The sequence below is a fragment of the Octopus bimaculoides genome, chromosome 3, assembly GCF_001194135.2.
Source record: "Octopus bimaculoides isolate UCB-OBI-ISO-001 chromosome 3, ASM119413v2, whole genome shotgun sequence".
NCBI lineage: Eukaryota > Metazoa > Mollusca > Cephalopoda > Octopoda > Octopodidae > Octopus > Octopus bimaculoides.
Genome location: NC_068983.1, coordinates 53,764,513 through 53,786,635, shown reverse-complemented (window position 1 = coordinate 53,786,635; position 22,123 = coordinate 53,764,513). Strand labels below are relative to the sequence as shown.

General features: G+C 35.5%; 1 protein-coding gene across 4 annotated transcripts in view; it reads left to right on the top strand.

Moving 5' to 3' along the window:
* The window catches only part of LOC106880479 (sodium-coupled monocarboxylate transporter 1), a 177,370-nt gene that overhangs the window by 38,449 nt on the left and 116,798 nt on the right, over positions 1–22,123 (top strand). For 3 of the 4 annotated variants that reach the window (XM_014930424.2, XM_052966176.1, XM_014930422.2), the window contains exon 2: positions 21,393–21,759. In XM_014930424.2, coding sequence (XP_014785910.1) covers positions 21,400–21,759 — 360 coding nt within the window. In that variant the 5' untranslated portion in view covers positions 21,393–21,399. Of the gene's footprint in view, positions 1–19,957; positions 20,131–21,392; positions 21,760–22,123 lie in introns of all 4 variants that reach the window. The other variant, XM_014930423.2, reaches the window with a different exon arrangement.

The window sequence follows — 22,123 nt, the reverse complement described above, 5'->3', positions numbered from 1 at the left end:
GGACTGGCTCTTGTGCAGGTGGCACATAAAATACACCATTTTGAGCGTGGCCATTGCCAGTACTGCCTGACAGGCCTTCGTGCCGGTGGCACGTAAAAGCACACACTACACTCTCTGAGTGGTTGGCGTTAGGAAGGGCATCCAGCTGTAGAAACTCTGCCAGATCAGTCAAATCGTCCAACCCATGCTAGCATGGAAAGCGGACGTTAAACGATGATGATGATATGTATATATATATATATATAGGTATGTGCATGGCTGTGTGATGGTTAATGAGCTTGCTTTGCAACCATGTGTGTCTGGTTTTTACAACCACATGGCACCTTAGGCAAGTGTTTTGTGTTATAGCTCCTGAGTGTCATGAATGAATTTGGTAGACAGAAATTGTGTGGAACCTTGTCATGTACATATGTGTGTGTATAACTACATATATCTAATATAACTTATAAAATTGTAATGGTAGGATGAGCTATTTTGGGATAAAATTAGAAGGCTGCAAGAGTGTTAGTGTGAAGGAAATGAGGTGGGATAGGGAGAGTGACTGATATCAGAAAAGGGGAGACCGGAGTTGTGTAAGAGACAAATATGGAGTGGTAGTGGAATGTAACATTAATACAGCTGTCATTTAGGGATGCACACATGCATGCTTTCAATCAGTTTATAAAGCCAAGTTGTAGCCAGCAGATAATGACTAATGGAAACATTGTTTGTGTGGGTATGTACGCATGTATGTATTTCACACGCTGTCACCTTTAAGAAAAGAATGATTTACATGAAAAGTTTAATCTATTTACATGTGTACACATACATTTATGACATTAGACACACGAATGGAAATAACTTAATATTATAACAACTATATTTATAATTAAACCAAACTTTTCCTTTTTTTTTCTCCTCCCTCTCTCTCTCTCTACACACACACACACATACAGACACATCTTTCATATCACACTCGTTCTTGCTCCACCCTCTCTGTCTTTCTCTCTTTCTCTCTCTCTCTACATACACACAAACACACACGAGGTTTCATATTACACTCTTCCTTGCTCCATTGAGGGTGAGCATTTGATGTTAGGGGTTTCATGTTAGCACTTAGGATTACAATTTTGAGTTAGGTTACACATTATGTTTAAGCAAAAACTGAAAAAGAATTCATGAGATTTGAACTTGTGCACAAATTTTCACAGAACTGAACTTGTATATCTTTGGGATTTGGATATCAAACAAAAATATATTAAAAGAAAAAAAAAAGAAAATGGTCTACAAAGTATTCTTAGTCTGGAATTTGCTGAGTGTTTTTTTTTTGAAGAGATTTACTATAAGTTAAATAAAGAGCTTTGTGATGTTACTATTAATTCTCTGAGTCATTAACTCAGGCAATGCCGGGTATTTCAGCTAGTGTATGTATACATATATATATATATATATATATATATATATATATATATATATATTTGTGAAGACCTGTTGGGGCAAGCGAAAGCGAAATCATGATGGCACCACCATTCGAGCGTGATCGTTACCAGAGTCACCTTCCTGGCACTTATGCCGCAGCATCGCATTCCTGGCACTTGTGCCAGTGGAACATGAAAAGTCATTCGAGCAAGTTCATTGCCAGTACCGCTGGACTGGCTCCTGTGCAGGTGGCACGTAAAATACACCATTTTGAGTGTGACCATTGCCAGCACCACCTGACTGGCCCTCGTGCCGGTGGCACATGAAAGCACCCACTACACTCTCAGAGTGGTTGGGCTTAGGAAGGGCATCCAGCTGTAGAAACTCTGCCAGATCAGATTGGAGTCTGGTGTAGCCATCTGGTTCACCAGTCCTCAGTCAAATCGTCCAACCCATGCTAGCATGGAAAGCGGACGTTAAACAATGATGATAATATATATATATATAAGATACAGATAAGGAAATAATTTTATCTTGTGTGTATCATTGTTCTTGTAATCAGTTGGTTTTGTAATCAATAATTTTAATAATTAGCATTTTCTTAATTGATGTTTTAAAGGTATTCAGGAAATACTAAGGAAACCATTTTTTAAAATTCAAAGTAATTCCCCCTTTCTATCTATATGTGTATATTTTCACGTGTGCTTGCACTTGTGTGTATGTGTGTGTGTGTGTGTGCTGCCAGCACTAAAAATGAACTGTAGCAAAACATGCTTTGCCCAAAGAGTTGCACTCAATCACCTCATTTCCTGCTGTTGCAACTCAGCTTGCGGTCAACTATCCCTGTTTATTGGTAGTTAAGAGAAGAAATTGGGAAGAACATAGCAAAAATACTGTTGTATGTATTTGAATTATTTACAGGCAACCCTGGGACTCTGTAAACATTCCCAGTTGCAACAGCTAGATTCTTAAAAGAAAATGGTTTGATGGTACTGAGTTGTAAATGAATAGAAGAAGAAGAAGAAGAAGAAGAAGAAAAAGAGGTGGTGGTGGGGATGGTAGTGTTGGTAGTAGTAGTGGTAATAATGGTGTTAGTAGTAGTAGTGGTTAATGTTGGGGCGTGAGAAAAGTAGTGTAAAAACTTTTTGATTACATGATAATGAATTCCATTCAACTGCTCATAATATCAGCTTCACTTGTTACAATGTGAAGCAATGTATTCAAATGAACTTATTTAATCAACTCCAGAAGAATGAAGCTACATAATGACGAGGCTTTTCACTCTTACTGTTTATTATTAAATCAGAACCATGCAAATGATTCACTGATCTTTCTTGAAACTCTTCATAAGACTATAATAGATTGACCCTCCTTTCACTTGACAACAGCGATAAATATACCCCTTTTAGGCATTTAAACTAGCCATATCTGGCTAAAATATTTTATCCATGATCTAGTCTTTCTCACCAACCCTACATTGTCTTTCTAAAAACAAACAGTTACATCATTGAAATCCCTTTCTACTGTAATCACAAGGCCTGAGATTTTGAGTTAGGGAGCCAGTTGATTAACCCTTTCGATACCAACCTGGCCGAAACTGGCTCTGGCTCTGTAGAACAAATGTATTGTTTTCATAAGTACTGAATTCAAATCTTCCACCAAACCTTAGTCACAATTTATGTTACTAACACTAGCTTAATGATAACTAAGTTATTTTACTAAATTTCTTGTTATAGTTAAAATTAATTGAAAGAATCACAGAGCAGCATCTTAAAATAAATACAGTAATGAAAGGGTTGATATATAATAGAAAAACAATTCTTAACCCTTTCGATACCAACCCAACTACTGAAACTACCTTGGGCTTTGAGTACAAATGTCTTGTTCTCATAAGTTCTGATTTAAAATCTTCCACCAAACTTTAGCCACAATTTATGTTCCTAACACTAGCTTAATGATAACTAAGTTATTTTACTAAATTCTTTGTTATATTTAGAACTTATTGAAAGAAACACAGAACATCTCAAAATAAATACAGTAATATAAGGGTTAAATCAATTCCAATGCTTCACTGGTGCTTAATTTATTGACCTCAAAAGGATGAAAGGTAAAGTAGACCTCAGTGAAATTTGAACTCAAAATGTGAAGACAGATGAAATATTGCTAAACATTTTGTCTGACATGCTAATGATTCTGCCAGCTGACTGCCTTCATGTTATTGAAATCTCAAAGCTACAAGATAATGCATGATTAATTCAAAGCATTATATTTGATAGTAATCTGAATATTAAAGGGATATATATATACATACCAAATACATGCTTTCACCATCTCTCTCCCTTTCCAGCTTGGGAAGTCATGTATTCACCTCTCCAGCTAGAACCCTGTTTCTGTCCCTCTATCATTTTCCCATCCTTCAATATTGTGCTCCTCTCAATTGAGGGGTCTTGTCTTGCAAGTACTTGGTGATCTTACCAGTGCTGGTGCCAACCAGTACATACTGTAAAGTGGTTGGCATTAGGAAGGGTATCAAGCTATAGAAACCATATCAAAGAAGGCACTGGAGCTAAGCACAGCCCTCTGGCTCAACTGTTTCTGTCAAAACTGTCCAAATCATGTCTGGAAAAGGAGATGTGACAGTAAATAATGAGGATGCTTTTGATGATAATGTTGAGGAGGATGATGATGATGGCAATGATGATGATATATATTATCTAGGTCATGTATTATCTACTTGTTTTTGTTCATGTCGAAGTGTATATGAGCGATGGATACAACATAATAAAACTGCTGTGCTGATGATGCTTATTGAGGCAGAAACATGTGTGCAGCTATTCTCTTAATTACAAACCCATCTAACCATCTTTTCCTTAATGACATGTCAGTTCTGGAGAATTTATAATTCTCGAGATTATATCTCCTCTTCTCACTTGGAGTTGATCCCTCCATCCCTCAAAGCAGAAATATTTCCAGTAAATCAAGAATTTATTGTGTGTGTTATTTAAAGTATCCTTATTATTTCTCTTGTTCAAATAGCTGCAAGAGGCCACACCAAGCTATTTCTCTTAATTCATTTATGTATTGTGTGCGCATGTGTGTATATATGTGTGTTTGTGTGTGTGTGTGTATTTGTAAATAGTAAGGGATTACCCCCAAACGATTACTGGTTCATTCTTAGTTAGGTATTCAAAATAATAATCCTTATTTTTAATATTGTTGATATATATATATATATATATATATATATATATATATATCATAATATATATTATTATGTATCATCATGATCATCATCATTTAACATCTGTTTTCCATGCTGGTATGGGTTGGACAGTTTGACAGGACCTGGTAAGCACGAGGACTGTACCAAGCTCCAATTATCTGCATTGGCATGATTTCTATGGCTGGATGCCCTTCCTAATACCAACCACTTTACAGACTGCAGCGGATGCTTTTTACATGGCACCAGTTGAGTTTCTCACCAATGGTGGCCACCTTTCTGCTGTAGCAGCTCTGTGTTTGATATTGGCTTAAATGCAAATATACATTTCTCCATTTCAAAGTGGTGATCATTTGGCTAAACTGTTATTTGCCATCATTTCCAACCCCTATGTTTTCTAGTTCTCTCAAAGAATTCACAGCCAAAATAACAGTGATTCCTCCATTGTTTTCTATCTTCCACGTCTGTTTGGAGCTCTTTCTGGAGAATGCCAAATAGTATGAGGTTCCACTTCAAGATATCTCTAAACCTCAGTTGTGGTTTTCTTTGATGACAATTTTCTGTTGTCAGTTGAGAATAAAAGAAGGTCTTCATTAGTTATTCATTATCTGTTCTTTGGACATGGGGCCAATCCAGTACCGCTGGTGGTACTTATTGATTACCATTTCAGTGCTTGTTGTCATTTTCAGTTGTAGGAATAGATATTGGTCTTCCTTTGTTTCCAGTAAACACTTAGAAGTAAATGAAGTTTTGATTCAGAGAACTATTCGCGTTATTTGATATGGCATTAGTAAGGAGTCTACATCTCTCAAGCATAAAGAAGTGTGACGATGAAATACATGCATGTGTATACACGTTTTTTTTTTTTGAGTTAGCTGAGCACCTTATTACAAGTCATGAACAAATCTTATTATTTGAGATAGAATAATTCCTTCGTATTGAGTTCTCTTCAGTTTGAATGATCGATAATTGGTTGAAAACAGAATGAAGGCATGCTGTGAGCACATTTATTATCGTCTTTATTTATAAAGAAATATGAACTTAACGTTGCAAGTTCATGAAATTATATGAAAGAAGATACTTTGCAGAGTGAAAACTGGATGTATTCACCATACAGTATTCATTTCCAGCTTATTGGATTAGAGTAAAAAGAGATAAACAAAAGGCTTAAGCATAGATATTGTCTGTCATAAACAAACAATCAAGTAATAATTCATTATTTGGGTGATGTAGTAATGTAAATTTTTACCTTTCACATGTTTCAGTCATTGGGTTGTGGCTATGCTGGAGCACTGTACTGAAGCATTTAATCAATTTGTAATGCTTATTTTTAATTCTGGGACTTAATCTATCAGTTTCTTTTGCTGAACATCTAAGTTACAGGAACATAAACAAACCAATACCAGTTGTCAAGTGGTTGTGGAAGGAATAAAAACAAACAACAAGACACAGAGATGCATAGATATACATATATATATATATATATATTAAATTCAAATTACAACAAATGTAAACAAACAAATGAAGTTTGCTTTTAGAAGCGTTGAGATGTCTTAGAAAGTTAAAGAAGTGATTTTTAACTTTTTATATATATATATATATATATATATATATATATATATATATATATATATATACATGATGGGCTTCCAAGCAGTTTCTGTCTACCAAATTCACTCACAATGTATGTTGATCCAGTGCTATAGTAGAAAACATTGGCCCAAAGTGCCACACAGTGGATTGAACCTGAAACCATGAGGTTGCAAAGCAAGCTCCTTAACCACACAGCCATGCTTGTGCCAATATTTTATAAAAGTCCTGACTGACCAGTTGAGAACATTGACTAAAGCTGATGAATATTGTTGTGTCAGATTGTTGGGAAATCCTTGTTTTCTTAATATTTTCTTTCTACTAGGATGGTGAGCTGGCAGAAATGTTAGCACTCCGGGCGAAATGCTTAACAATATTTCATCTGTCTTTACTTTCTGAGTTCAAATTCTATTGCGGTCGACTTTGCCTTTCATTCTTTCAGGGTCAATAAATTAAGTACCAGTTGTGTACTGGGGTTGATCTAATTGACTGGCCTACTCCCCACCAAATTTTGGGCTTTGTGCAGAGAGTAGGAAAAAATATTTTCTTTCTACTAGTTTTGTGTAGGATATTTTGCCAATACTGAACGCAAACAGTAAACAATGATAAATGCCATAGAATAAGTTAAATCAAAACAATTGCAGCATGGAAGGTGTTTATACGCCATTTAAGAAACACACAAAAACCATACGATTCACTTCAACATTTAAATTTAATTTGCCAAAATATTTTCATTGCTTTGAGGCCGTGACCTGTTTACTGACAAAATTCCTTGCTGCATCAGTGACCAGGTCGCGGTCTCAAAGCGATGAAAATATTTTGGCAAATTAAATTTAAATGCTGAAGTGAATCTAACAGTTTTTGTGTGTTTCTTAAATGGCTTATAAACACCTTCCACCCTGCAACTGTTTTTGTTCCAGCACATGATCTCAGATCAGGTTGCTTGCTATGCAAGTACATCTCAGTAAATAAATTAAATGTTTATCATAATGGTCCATATTCATTCCAACATTAATCATATTGATTCTGTTCTCTTACGTCTTGTTGAACACAATGCTAAGCAATCTTGGATTAATTAAGACTTGATAAAACTTTGTTTTTATATACAGCTTAGACTAAGCTTAACCGTTAAATTGCTTTTGACTTTTAAATATTGAAAACAAAAGGAAAAACCTATCTGCAACACAGCATAAATGCTAGACTCATAAATTATGTACAGTGTTTATTAGGTTGTGTATTAATTACTATTTCACCACAGGTATTTTGCAGCATTTTTAGATAAACCTTACAACTGACATCTCCATGGAAGAGATATGTATCTAGAATTCTAGTTATCATGCATACACATTATATATGAATGCATGTATGTATGAGTTTATTTCCTAGAAGTTGGGGCTTGATAAGTGAAAGCTCTATCATTAGAATTTGGATATCAAAAATAATAATTCTTAGATCTTTACAAGGGGGAGTTGAAAAGTTCCTAGCTTTAAGGGCACAGCAAACGGCCTGGCTGGAGGCTTGACTTCTAAGTTCTTTTACAGGGCTTAGAAAAAGTGAAGGAAAATATGTTGAATAAAGCCATAATCAATTGATCCTTTCTTTTACCCATAACCAGGAACTTTTCAGCATTCCCTCATATTCTTTGCCTTTTACTTGTTTCAGTCATTAGACTGTAGCCATGCTGGGGCACTGCCCTGAAGAATTTTTGGTTAAATAAATCAACCCGAATACTTTTAATTTTGAGCCTGATACTTATTGTATCGGTTTCTTTTGCTGAAGTGCTAAGTTACAGTGACATAAAAACACCAACACCAGTTGTCGAGCAGTGGGGTGCGGCGGGAGAGACAAATACATACATACACCCATACAATGGGCTTCTTTTGGTATATAATTATTTTCAAAATAGGATATAACTGACTGTGGAAAATCATCTATCCATCTACAACATCATCAACCAGCAGGAAGACAAGGGCAACAAAACACTGCATTTTTAGACTAAAACTGTCATCTTCGTGATATCTGCATTTTAGTTCTTCTGGCACAACATGTTTGTACACATTTGGTCCTGAATAAAACAAGCAGCATGCCAAATTCGACCCAGAAATTCATTATGGGCTGCTTTTTCAAAATCCATAATTATATCAACAGGTCCCTCATTCTGCAGTAATTCATTTATTTTGGCAAAAAATCTACTGTATGTGTCTTGACTTTTGTCAGAGAGCAATGAAAACAATTGTGGGGCATTAAAATTATCAGTTTGAACGTGAAGTATATATAATTGAAGAATATACTAGATCAACAGTTAAATGTTCCATCTGCTGCCCGGTTCTTGTGCTGTTTTAACTGTTCAAGTGCTTCATCAATTGCACACATACATATATACACATACATATATACACAAAACATATATACATATATGTATATACATATATACATATACATATATACACATACATATACATATATACACATACAGATACATACATATATATATGCACACATACATAAATATATATATACATATACTTACATAAATATATATATACATATACATAAATATATATATACACATACATAAATACATATATACACATACATATATATATACATACATATACACATACATACATATATATATATATACACATACATATACACATACATACATATATATATACACATACATAAACACATACATACATATATATATATATATATATATATACGCAAACATATACACATACATACATATATATATATATATACACATACATACATCTGCATATAAATACACAACATACATAAATTTATATACACATACATAAATATATACACATGTACATGGCAAATGAGAGACATTCGTTTTATTATCCATTAGCCACGCATGTCTGGCTCTGTTAAGAATACCCCTGATGCGTCGGACAATATGATATGCTTGAGAAAACGTGTTGAGTCAAGTAAAACCAGTATTATAGCTGGGGCCAATGCCCCCTGACTGGCTCCTGTGCCAGTGGCACATAAAAACACCATCTAAACGTGGTTGGTGTGAGGCTCGCCTGACTGGCTCCCGTGCCGGTGGCATGTAAAAAGCACCAGCTAAACATGGTTGATTTCAGGTGTGCCTAACTGGCTCCTGTGCTGGTGGCACATAAAAAGCACCAACCGATTGTGACCGATGCCATTAACCCCTGGCTGGCTCCTGTGCTGGAGGTACGTATAAAGCACCATCCGAACATGATCGTTGCCTATATAGTATGTGGCCTATATAGTATGTGAGAAAATAAATCCTGCTATTTCAGAAATGGAGTACTACAAGCTTTCATAGTCTCACCAGTTCTTCTGCACCTACATTATCAATAATTGAAAAAAAAAAAAAAGATGGGATGGTCATAGCTTGATTATCTTTATATATATGTCCATTCAATGTGAGAGCAGGTTTAACATTAAATAACAAATTGTAGCAGTCTGACATATTTTCAGTTTTGATTTTGTTGCTTTCAACTTTTGCAAAAGAAATTGTATAGAAACTCTTTATGAGTAGTATTACCAGTTTATCTTGTAACTTGTTGTTTTCTTGCATTTAAATGAACATACACAGATGAAAACTTATAGCAAATTCTACTTCATCAACATAAGAAAAGCAATCTTTTTCTTTTATAACAAAGACAGACAAGCTGACAAGTATGTATGTGTGTGTGTGTGTATATATACACACACACACACACAAACATATATATATACTTTATTGAAAAGCAAAACTGTCTGACGAACGGGAATGTGAAACTCTGAGTAACAGTTTTGTGATATTTTTGGTGCTTTTCAATAAAGCATGTTACTCTACCTCTGGTATTCTAGTATGTACTATTTTTCCACCTTGTTTCACATTTATGTGCTTACTCTGGTATATATATATATACATATATATATATATATATATATATATATATATATATATATATACATATATATACATATATATATACATATATATATATATATATATATACACTGGTGCAATCATGTATTTGTAAAGGTTAGTCAGAGCTTGTTGAACCAATCCCAGCCTTTGCCTGGCACATATTCAATTAGCCCAAGAGAGAATAAAGACCATGTTGACTTCAGTGGAATTTGAACTCTTACATTCATTATCATCATCATCAATTTAACATCCCCTGTTCCATGCTTGCATGGGTCAAACAGAATTTGTTGAGGTAGGTTTTCTATAGCCAGATGCCCTTCTAGTCACCAACATACACACACACACACATATATAGATATATACACACACATAAATATGAGGTGAGTTCAATAAGTATCTGACTTTATTTTTCCACTCCAAAACTAATGCTGCTTGGGGAAAACCCTTTGGGTGGGCGGTGACACTACCCTTCCTGTGTGTGCATGAACATTTTCACACTGGCAGACCATGTCAGCTCTTGGCTGTTACGTCTAGAGTATAAATGTGTAATGCTTGCTCATCAGATTTTCATTTTCATACAAGATGACCAGATGCATCGAGTAGAGACAGTGCATTAGGTTTTGTCAAAAGCTCAGTGATACCCAAGCTCAAACCATCCGGAAGATTCAGCAGGCCTTTGGTGATGATGAAGTTCATAAGATAATGAAGTTAATGAGCTATTTAAATTCATAAGATAATTAACTCATAACCTTGAGATTTTCAATTATGTGATTACTTATTTTTAGAATAACATTGTAGGCTAGGTGTGAGAGGTCAGACCTGGCCAGTTTGAACATAAAACATAGAACATTTTGGTTGGATATGACCAGTTTAAATGCTGAAGGGGTTAAAGCATGAAGTTGGTATCAAGCAACCAATGACAGCCTCAGGCAGGTTGGCATCAAAAGGGTCAAAAGTAAATCAATGCAGTGAGTGAAAGGAAAAGTAGAGCAATGGATTAGATACCATGAGGTATTTAGTTATGTTAAGAGTTCAAATCCTACTCAGGTGAGCTGTATCTTTTATAACTGTATGATAAAATATGAACAAGTTGTAGGTGCAGTTTAACAGATTGCTCTCTTAAACCACCAAAGGTGTAGCTTTGTGTATACAGTAGAGAGTCATCATGAACTATCTAAAATTAGAAAACAAAGAAAACAAAGAAGGTATACTACAACCTGAAACCGGTAAAATTTGTTACAGTCTTTGGTTGTGTAGATATTTACAATTCACAATAGTGGAATAAATTAGTTTTGTCACTAAAGGAGTAAAAGGATATTCGTGGAATAGAAATGAATTGTAAATTAAAACTACAGAATTATAATAAAGGGTCATCCGTTTATTTGTTTATTGTTTGTTTGTTTGTTCATTTATAGTCTGTGGCTTGATCAGCACAAAGCCTGGGTTTAAATGTCAAGGGATAAGTGTGTCACTGCTAATTTGAACTGTAATTTTAACAGGATTATTTACTGCAGATTGTTTGGACTCTGATATGTGAGTCACTAGTAATGTCGTTGTCATATATCATCACTGTCATCATCATCATCATCATCACCGTCATTTTAATGTCCACACTTCTCCATGCTTGTATGGATGTCGTTTTGTCATCAACCCTTACCAGTTACCAAGTAATGTAATACTTCTCAATGGCCCAAACATGTTTTTATAGAATACTGGAAATGAATGACATTCATTTGTAACAATCATGCAATATCTGCACAAGGAGACATGTGCACACATCATGCATGCACACACATACAAGCTTCTTTCAGTTTCCCCTCTTCCAAATCCACTCACAAGGCTTTTGTGAGCCTGGGGCTATAGTAGAAAGCACTCACTCAAAGTGCCATGCAGGAAGATTGAACCAATCCAGACAACAAGAGAAAATACATCGGTGGAGGAGTGGCTGTGTGGTACAATGTTTGCTTCCCAACTACACAGTTCCAGGTTCAGTCTCACTACGTGGCATCTTGGGCAAGTGCCTTCTACTATAGCCTCAGGCCGACCAAAGCCTTGTGAGTGGATTTCGTAGACAGGAACTGAAGGAAGCCCATCATATATATATATATATATATATATATGTATTTGGGTGTCTGTATTTCTCCCCTCACCTTTGCTTGACAACTGATGTTGATGTATTTACGTCTCCGTAACTTAGTGGTTTGGCAAAAGTGACCGATAGAATAAGTACTAGGCTTACAAAGAATAAGTCCTGGGGTCGATTTGTTCGACTAAAGGCAGTGCTCCAGTCAAATGACTGAAACAAGTAAAAGAAAAGAAAAAATACATACACACAAAAATCATGTGGGTGAGAGAAAACACCTTAGCAGTTTATTTAAGATCTAATGATTAAAGAAACTAATCGTTAATTACTCAGATTTAATTATTAAAGCAGGCTTTCACTAAACGAAGTACGTGTATTCTTAGAGGTACAAAAATAAATTGTGTCACAGATTTTGGGAAGAAAGCTTAGCTTACTTCTTTACTTACTTTAGCATGAAACTGGGAGACAAGACAAAGCTTTGGCATCCCATATAGTGTGTAAAACATGTGTTGAAACACTGAGGCAGTGACTGCTTCAAATACTTAAGCAGAAAGTTTCCAGCTTTGTCGTGTGAGAAAAATAAGGTTGGAGTGTTTGATGGGCCACATATTAGGTGACTGTCGCAGGACGAGCTATTTTTGGAGACCATGTCTGGCACTAAAAAAGAAGCATGGAATGCTTTTGGTGGGTCCGCCCATGGATAGATAAATTTCTGTTGCGATATTCTTTCTATTTACAAATCACTTTCGTCAACAATTTGTAAATAATCCTTTCTACTCGAGGGACAATGCCTGAAATTTGGTGGGAGGGGGCTAGTCAATTACATCAAGGTAAATTTTCAGATTAATACCCGCACGATTTTCACTAGGATGTTAGGGTTAGGGTTTAGGGTTACAGTTAGGGTTAGGGTTAGGGACAGAATTCTCTAACCCTAACACCCTAGTGAAAATCGTGCGGGTGTTAATCTGAAAATTTACCTACATCGACCCCAGTGTTCAAGTTGTTCTTATTTTATGGACCTCAAAAGAATCAAAGACAAAGACGACCTTGGCGGCATTTGAATGTCGTTCAGCTAGAAATGCCGCTAAGCATTTTGTCCCGTGTGTGAACGATTCAATAAGCTCGCCGCGCTGGCAATTTGTAAATAACATCAACAGCTTCTTTCTTTAATGAAATCTGTTTTCAAAGAAATAATTTGTTACTGTTTCACGGTTTAATTTCGTATTTTGATAAGAGAAAATTCTTTCATTTGCTCAACTGACAGCTAAAGAATCTCAGTTGGTATTTTAATTCGCATTCTAAATCTTACATTGAATGTTTTATTGCTTCAGTGTTTGGTACCACAGTCAATTGCTCTCAATCGGTCGCTAATTTACTGTTTGTGGAATATAAACATGAAAATATTGAACAAAATAGTCATTGTTTTCCCCCGTGTTTTACATATCGTCTGTCGTTCTTACCAGTATGGTTGCACCCTGTTTTCGGGTACTATTTTACTCAGCAATACTTTAATGTCTAGGTTTGATGGTTTTACAGTTGTTGATAATCTGCTTTCCTATTTACTTATTGTGAAAACACTTTTAATTCACCGTCTACATATACCTACTTTTATTGACATATTTTCATTTTATATCCCGCATGCTTCTGTCGAAAGGTTGCCGGGTTCCAATGACAGTTCAACCGAACACAACCCTAATTCTTACTGTTTTGATGGGACCCAACTACTTATCTGTTGGTTGACACATTTATTATAGCTTCGATATAAAGATTAAAATGATTTATTTCGTAACTTAACAAAGTTTGTAGCTTTTAAAAGACAGCTTAAAACCAATTATTCTAACGAAATTCAGAATTTTTTCTTTGTTAATACTTACATTATTTATACTGATGTATTTTGTCTTAATATATTGGTGTCAATGAACTAAATAAAACAGAATACATTCTCATTTATATTTTCTCGTACCCTTAGCGCATCATGTATATGCATAAACACGTAGTTTATTTAATTAGAAAGAAGAAATCTAATCATTATTAAAGAAATCACATAAAGCTAGAGATACGAAACGAAGGGTCGGTAGTATTCTGTTGTTTACTATCAGATTATAAATATTATTGTAATGTGAAATAAACAGAACATAAGCTTTTATATAGTTACCTATAGCAAAAGAGGAATCAGTGAAATAAATTTATGAACGTAAATTTGCTATTTAGTATCACTTACCTTATTTGATTAGCGTGGTTGTAATTGTAGCAAATTGAGAGCACTTTGAGAAAGAACATTGTTGAAGAAATTCATGGAGCTTCTGCTTATTTGTTGGCACTCCGTCACTTACGACGTCGAGGGTTCCAGTTGATCCGATCAACGGAACAGCCTGCTCGTGAAATTAACGTGAAAGTGGCTGAGCACTCCACAGACACGTGTACCCTAAATGTAGTTCTTGGGGAGATTCAGCGTGACACAGTGTGACAAGGCTGGACCTTTGAATTACAGGCACAACAGAAACAGGAAGTAAGAGTGAGAGAAAGTTGTGGTGAAAGAGTACAGCAGGGTTCGTCACCATCCCCTGCCGGAGCCTCATGGAGCTTTAGGTGATTTTGCTAAATAAACACTCACAACGCCCTGTCTGGGAATCGAAACCGCGATCCTATGACCGCGAGTCCGTTACCCTAACCACTGGGCCATTGCACCTCCACTCTTCTGCTTATACAGGCAAAGTAATAAAGGGCAGACAGTATAAACTATGTGAAAAGTGTGCGAAGATGTTCGGTAGAGATTCGGATATTGAATATGGACGGTCTCGCGAGACGTTTAATATAGATGAGTAGACAAGACATTAACTTAGATGAAAAGTGAAGTAGAAATGAGTTGAGAGAGTGGCTAAACATTTAAGACATCTGATGCTGTTGTTATTAACTCCAGCTCAGCCCTCATCGAACAAATTTATGATCAGAGGTATTCCAGCCATGACCAGCTAGTTTTCTAGGAACCTTTAAAACTATATTATTTAATATGTCTTCTCATTAATAAAGGTGGTTAAAAGCGGTGAGATGGCAAAATTGTTAGCACGCCGAAGAATTGGTTAGCGGTATTTCATCTGCCGCTACGTTCTGAGTTCAAATTTCGCCGGGATCGACTTTGCATTTCATCCTTTCAGGGTCGATTAAATAAGTACCAATTACGCATTGGGATTGATGGATGAAATCGAGTAACCCCCACCCAGATTTCAGACCTTGTGCCTATAATAGAACAGATTAATTAAGGTGGATAAGGTGGGGGAGCTGGCAGAATCTAAGTTCAATTTCCACTGAGGTCAATTTTGCTTTTCCGCTTTGCCTTCTTTTCAATAACCTTTTAATGTTCTGACAATGAAGTATCAACCTTGTGCTGATATTAGAAGCTATTATTATCGCTGGCAATATTATTAGAGCATCTGGCAACATATTTTCAGAAAATTCAGCTGGTTCTATACTCTGAGTTCAAATATTGCCAAGGTCAACTGTACTTTCATCCCTTTAAGGTGAATAAAAATATTGGTGTCAATGGTATGGACTACTGCCCTCCCCTTAAAATTTCTGGCCTTGTGCCTAAATCAGAAACTATTATTAGTGTTATTTTTGTTTTCTTCATTGCTTTCAAATTTTGGCATGAGACCAACAATTTTAAAAAAGAGGATAAGATAATTACATTAATCTCACTGTTTGGCTGATACTTATTTGATTGGCTTTTGCAGAATTTGAACTCAGAATGTAAAGAGCCAGAAGAAATGCTGAAAAGCATTTTGTCCGACATGCTAATGATTCTGCTAGTGTGCCACTTGTTGATATCATCGTGTTTTAGGCGTTTAATCTCTGTAAATTACTGAAGGAAGTGGAGGTTCATGGCTTAGTGGTTAGGGTGTTGGACTCATAATTGTAAAATTGTGGTTTCGATTCCTGAAACAGGTGGTAAGTTGTGTTTTTGAGCAAAACACTTAATTTCATGTTGCTCCAATCCACTCAGCCAGCAAAAAAGAGTCATCCTGTGACAGATTAATGTCCAGTCCAGTGAGGAAAGATATGTCATAGAAGCTGGGAAAACTGGCTCTTATGAGCCTATATGACTTGGGAAGGATCTAATTCGATAAAGTGTTCCTCTGGTGACACATTTTGGTTCAACATCCACTTACTCTTGGAACATTCAATGCTGTAACTCTAAGCAACCACAATGTTGAAACGTATGTAGTGACCAAATAATATAAACTTGTGTTTATCATAATTTCTCCTATCATTGTGTTTTAAACAATTTCATGCACCTTTTTATTATTGCATCATCATGTACCCCTCTATACTCCTAAAGTATGTTTACTATTGTCCTTTCTGGGTCTATAGTTGTGTATACAAAATCTTTTTTGCATTGTGGAGAAGTTTGTTTTCTTGTTTATTGCATTACTTTTGTGCTTCTTCATTTCATTGTATATGCTTTTATACAATGTTGTCAATGTTGTGTATGTGTCACGCAAATTATATTATTTTGCTTGGAATGTGTTTTATATGTTCTGCTTGAAATGTATAATGTGCGAGTTAATGACTGGTGGTGATTGTGTTGAATGCCTTGTGCTTATTGTATTATATTTACTCTTTGGAAAGTGTATGTTGAATAGAATTTCTGTGAATTGTTACTGGTGTGTAGGTTATATTATAACATCAGGTGTTGATAATGTGACAACTATACGTCATGTTTTATTGGGTTGTGACTCTGTAGAACATGATCTTAATGATCATGTTACATTATTAGGTAACATTTCTATGGAATATGACTCAGTCGTATGAGTTGGTTGTGTATGGGATATTTTATTTATCATGAGTCAATTATATTTTGTAAGTATTGTATTGGGTAGTGATCGTCAAAGAGTATGACCTTTGGGTTTTGTGCTGTATTATCAGGCAATATTTGTAGAGCAGTAATGGGCAAACTGTGGCCTGTGGGACATTCTGAATGGAATGCCTAACAAAAAAATTACTTTGTATTTTCTTAGCAGTGTGGCCCACCTAATGATGAACCACATCTCCTACAGCTTACTTCTCAAAAAAGACTGCTCATGTTTGGTATAGAATTTGACTCAGTTATATAAGTTGTTTGTCCGTGGGGTATTTTACAGTACTAGATGTTGATTATGTATTATATATGTTGTATTATTTTATTGTATGATGACTGTGTTAGACTGCGTTATAGAATTTATGTTTGTTTCTACTTGCTGAGTCTAGAAAAAGGAACAGTGTCTATGGCTTTTGTAGGCTTTCTGAGACCAGTGTATGCAACGGTACTAATGTTCCTAAACAGCTGCAGGTCAACAACAGCAAGAAAGACACAAGTAAAGAGAAGGTTTCAGCAGGATGATATTTTCTGGAGGAAGAACTGAGCATAGTTGTTAGTGTGAGGCTGAAGGTGGGGTGGATACAATGTGGGTGACAAAAGTTGGAGAGATGAATACAAGAAGGTTGGGGTTACCCAGGTGGTGGAGATATGAGACTAGCTAGCTTCAAGGAGCAGAAATCATAATAGTAGCTACAGAAAGGACAAAAACACAGCATGTCTGTGAGTCAGAGGTTGGAGTATGTCTCTTGGTGATTGAATACCAGTCACTCGAATGAACCTTCTCTGGATGTGGTCCATGACGTCTGGGTGTATAGTAGCAACACCATCATATCGTGAAGGGTTATTATGATGGATATGTGATGATTAACTGAGCTAATTCTCAAACTGAATGACAAGCTGTAACCCGTGGTAGGTTTTTTTATGTTTAATTTCATATTCTTTGTCATACCTAGTGCTTGAATTATTAATAATACTGTCTTTATTTACTGACCCCACCAATTTTCTTGTTCAAGATCTTTCTCTTAGTTAACCAATAAAGCACTGGGATTTGCACTCACATAGTATGGACTGCTGAGCACATTTTATGAAAGTGAGACTACCATGCACACATAAAAAACAAAAAATAGTTAGAATATCTTCGTAGTATGTAATAGTGGCAGATTTTACATCAGCTGGGGGTTATCGGAGCGTTTGAGTGACATTAGACCCCCAACAAATGCCCATATATTAAATGCATCCATCTGGGCCATGATAGTGGCCTGTCAACCTGTGCTTGATGGCGACAATCATAGCTCATCGTGCTTTATGTGTTAAACATCCATTTTATTACGATGAAAGTAAACAAAGTTTGTTTTAAAAGCGTTGAGATGTATTGAAAGATACAGAAATAAATTGTTTTTTATTCTGAAACACGTGATAATGCTACTAAAATAGCGTGATCAGGATAAATTATCCATACATTGCAGAAAAATACATTATTGACCAGCCATGAGACTCGAACTCACATCCCTGTGATTACATGTCAAGTGCTTTACCATTTTATTGTAAAGATTGTTTGCCAACATAACATGGCAGTCCTGGTTTAGGATGAATGTTGCTGTAATTTAACCCCAGGAGACATCGTCTCCAGCTGGCAAACAATCTTTACTACAAAGTACTGTTGCTGAATATCTCATGTTGTGAGATTTAAAAATAGTTATTTTCTAATCCATTTTATCATACTGAAGTCTTAGTTTATCAACTGGGATGGCTAGTACTTTTATATATATATTTATATATATATATTTATATATATATATATCTCATTTCTAATATTGAGTTCAGTGTTTCTACTGTTCTGAAGTCCTCTTTCCTAAATTATTCCGTCATTTCAGTGCATTTTCTCTCGCATTTTTAATTACTCACATGTATTTTGTAAGGGTAGTTCAGGAGTTCTGTCCTAATTCCCTGATTTCAGTTTCTAGATCCTATTTAACATTCTCACACTTAATTAATTTGCTTCTTATCACAGTAGCTTTTCATGCATTGTAATATCCTGGTCTGAATTCAAGTAATATATTTAGTAATTTCACCAACCAAGTATTGTCCTTTGTCAATAGTTTTAATCAACCACATAGAGGAGAAGATGGTTTCTAATTAATCTGTAGCACATATGTAACTATTGTTGGTTTCAATGATAAAATTGTTTTATGGGGTCATAAGGGAGTAAGGAAGTGGGAAAGTAAAGGGAATACAGCATTGGGAAAACGCTTTGTGGTATTTCTGGCTCTTTGTTTTCTGTGTTCAAATTCTACTGAGGTTCACTTTGCCATTTGTCTTTTCAGGCAGTGCTGGATTAACCATTAAGCAAAATAAGCATGTGCATTTTTTTACATACCACCGTAAGCTGTTTTCCTGACAACTGATCAAACCTCTCCCACCCTTTCTTCTGGACAAGTACAGCCTATTGGTATCACTCTTAAGGTGGGAGGTTCCATGGACTGTCAACATTTTTCTGGTATCCATTTTCTTCACTTCTCTCATTTGCCATTTTGTAATTCCTGCTCCATACCAAAGTGATGCTATCACCCACGTATTAACTCCAATCAATTCTGAGTGCAATACCAACCTCAGTCTTTGGAAATACTCCATCCTCAGTTGCTCTTTCATTTCCTTTTCCATTCTCTTATTCAACTCTAATACACCAAAGTATTTGTATCTTTCTGTTTCAATTTGTTTAATCAAGTCTCTGCTGGGTAATTCTGTCCCTTCTAGGAACCATACCTTGCCCCTTTTTAGGTAGATTATTCCACTCTTTTTGTGCCCAAATTCCATTCTAATATCAGTACTAAAAAAGTGGACTGTATTCACCAAGGAACTCACTTATGTCTCATCTTTGCCATACAATTTCAGATCATCCATGAAAAGGAGGTTGATTGCTTGGGATTTTTCCTGTAGTTAGTACCCTAGGTTCATTTTCCAAGTACCAAAGTCAGGGGTGTCATGCAGAGAACAAAAAGCAATGGAGATTAGCTGTCACCCTGGAAAATCCTTCTTCTGATACCCAGGGTGCTCAAGCCTTTTCTGTAAGATGTCAGTTCAGTTGTCCATCTCACTATTATTATTATTATTATGTTGTTTTTTATCTTCTTTCTTCAAATTTTCTTCCATTTCTCACCGAGTGTTTTCCGTACACCTAGGGCAGAGAAACTCGTATGCATTTCCAGTTTACACACGCAAATTAACAGGTTAAATATGTATTTAAAAAAAAAAAAAAAAAATTCATGAATGGATGTTGTTTTCACTGTGATAATGCTCTTCTCAGTACATGAGTCGTTCCAGTTAACACGATTTTTTGCACTTCCTGTAGGGATGGTAAGCCTGGTATCATTTTCAAATAGGTTTCAGTACCATTTTTTATCATTCCTAGAGATTATTATTATTATTATTATTATTATTATTATTATTATTATTATTATTATTATTATTATTATTATTATTATTATTATTTTGTATATGCACAACAGATTAGATTGATGGAAAAGAAAAATTCCTAACATTAGGCTACAACATGTAAACTTAGATGCCAAAAATCCTCCTAAGTATCCTAGCTGTCCTCATTACTACTATTTCCAGGAGTGGCACTAAAATAGGTTTTATGCCTATTTCCTCTATCCATCTGTTCAAATCTCTAGGGATAGTTCCCAGCGCACCTATAACTACAGGGATACATTTTACCTGCACTTTCCATAGCTTCTTCTGTAACTTAATGGCTAGGTCCTGGTACTTTGCTATTTTCTCTGTACCGCTCATGTTGACTTTCTCATCATTATTATTAATACTATTATTATTATTATTATTTTTATTATTATTATTATTATTGAGTGAGAGAGCAGTGCATGTCATCAAAGTGACACTGGGGTAAAATATACGAAGCCCAGTATATCATGACTACCTGTCTGATAAGGGTACACCAGGTACATGCATCTTTTATACCAAGACAATATTATATCAAGATTATTATTATTATTATTTTCTTCTTTCTTCAAATTTTCTTCCATTTCTTGCCGCGTGTTTTCCATACACCTAGGGCAGAGAAACTCGTATGCATTCCCAGTTTACACACTCAAATTTACAGGTAAAATATGTATTAAAAAAAAAAAAAATTCATGAATGGATGTTGTTTTCTTCTTCTTCTTCTTCTTCTTCTTCTTCTTCTTCTTCTTCTTCTTCTTCTTCTTCTTCTTCTTCTTCTTCTTCTTCTTCTTCTTCTTCTTCTTCTTCTTCTTATTATTATTATTATTATTATTATTATTATTTATTATTTTTTCTTTCATCTCTTTTACAGCTCCACAATGGGTATCAGCTTCTTAGATAAGGACAGAAACACTTTCTCTCCTCCCGACTATGTGATGTTTGCTCTTCTGTTGGTGATATCAGCATCCATTGGGATCTTCTATGCCATAAAAGACCGTAAGAAAACAAACACAAAAGACTTTCTCTTGGCAGGAGGCAACATGAATCCAATTCCTGTGGCTCTTTCACTCGTTGCGAGCTTCATGTCAGCCATCACTTTACTGGGAACTCCTTCCGAGATGTACAGCTATACAACCATGTATTGGTACATTGCAATCAGTTATTTTTTCGTCTGTGGGGCTGCTGCCCATTTGTTTACACCAGTTTTTTATCGATTGCGTGTGACAAGTGTATACGAGGTAAGACTTATTGTTGTTGGTGTATTTCTATTTTGCTTCCATCCTAGTTTTTTTTTTCTTTCTCTTCTCTCTTATTTTGTTTTGTTCTTGTCTCTCTCTCTCTCTCTTTTACTCTTTTAATTGTTTCAGTCATTTGACTGCGGCCATGCTGGAGCACCGCCTTTAGTCGAGCAAATCGACCCCAGGACTTATTCTTTGGAAGCTTAGTACTTATTCTATCGGTCTCTTTTGCCAAACCGCTAAGTTATGGGGATGTAAACACACCAGCATCAGTTGTCAAGCGATGTTGGGGGGACAAACACAGACACACAAATACACACACACATATATATACATATACATATACATATACACACATATATAT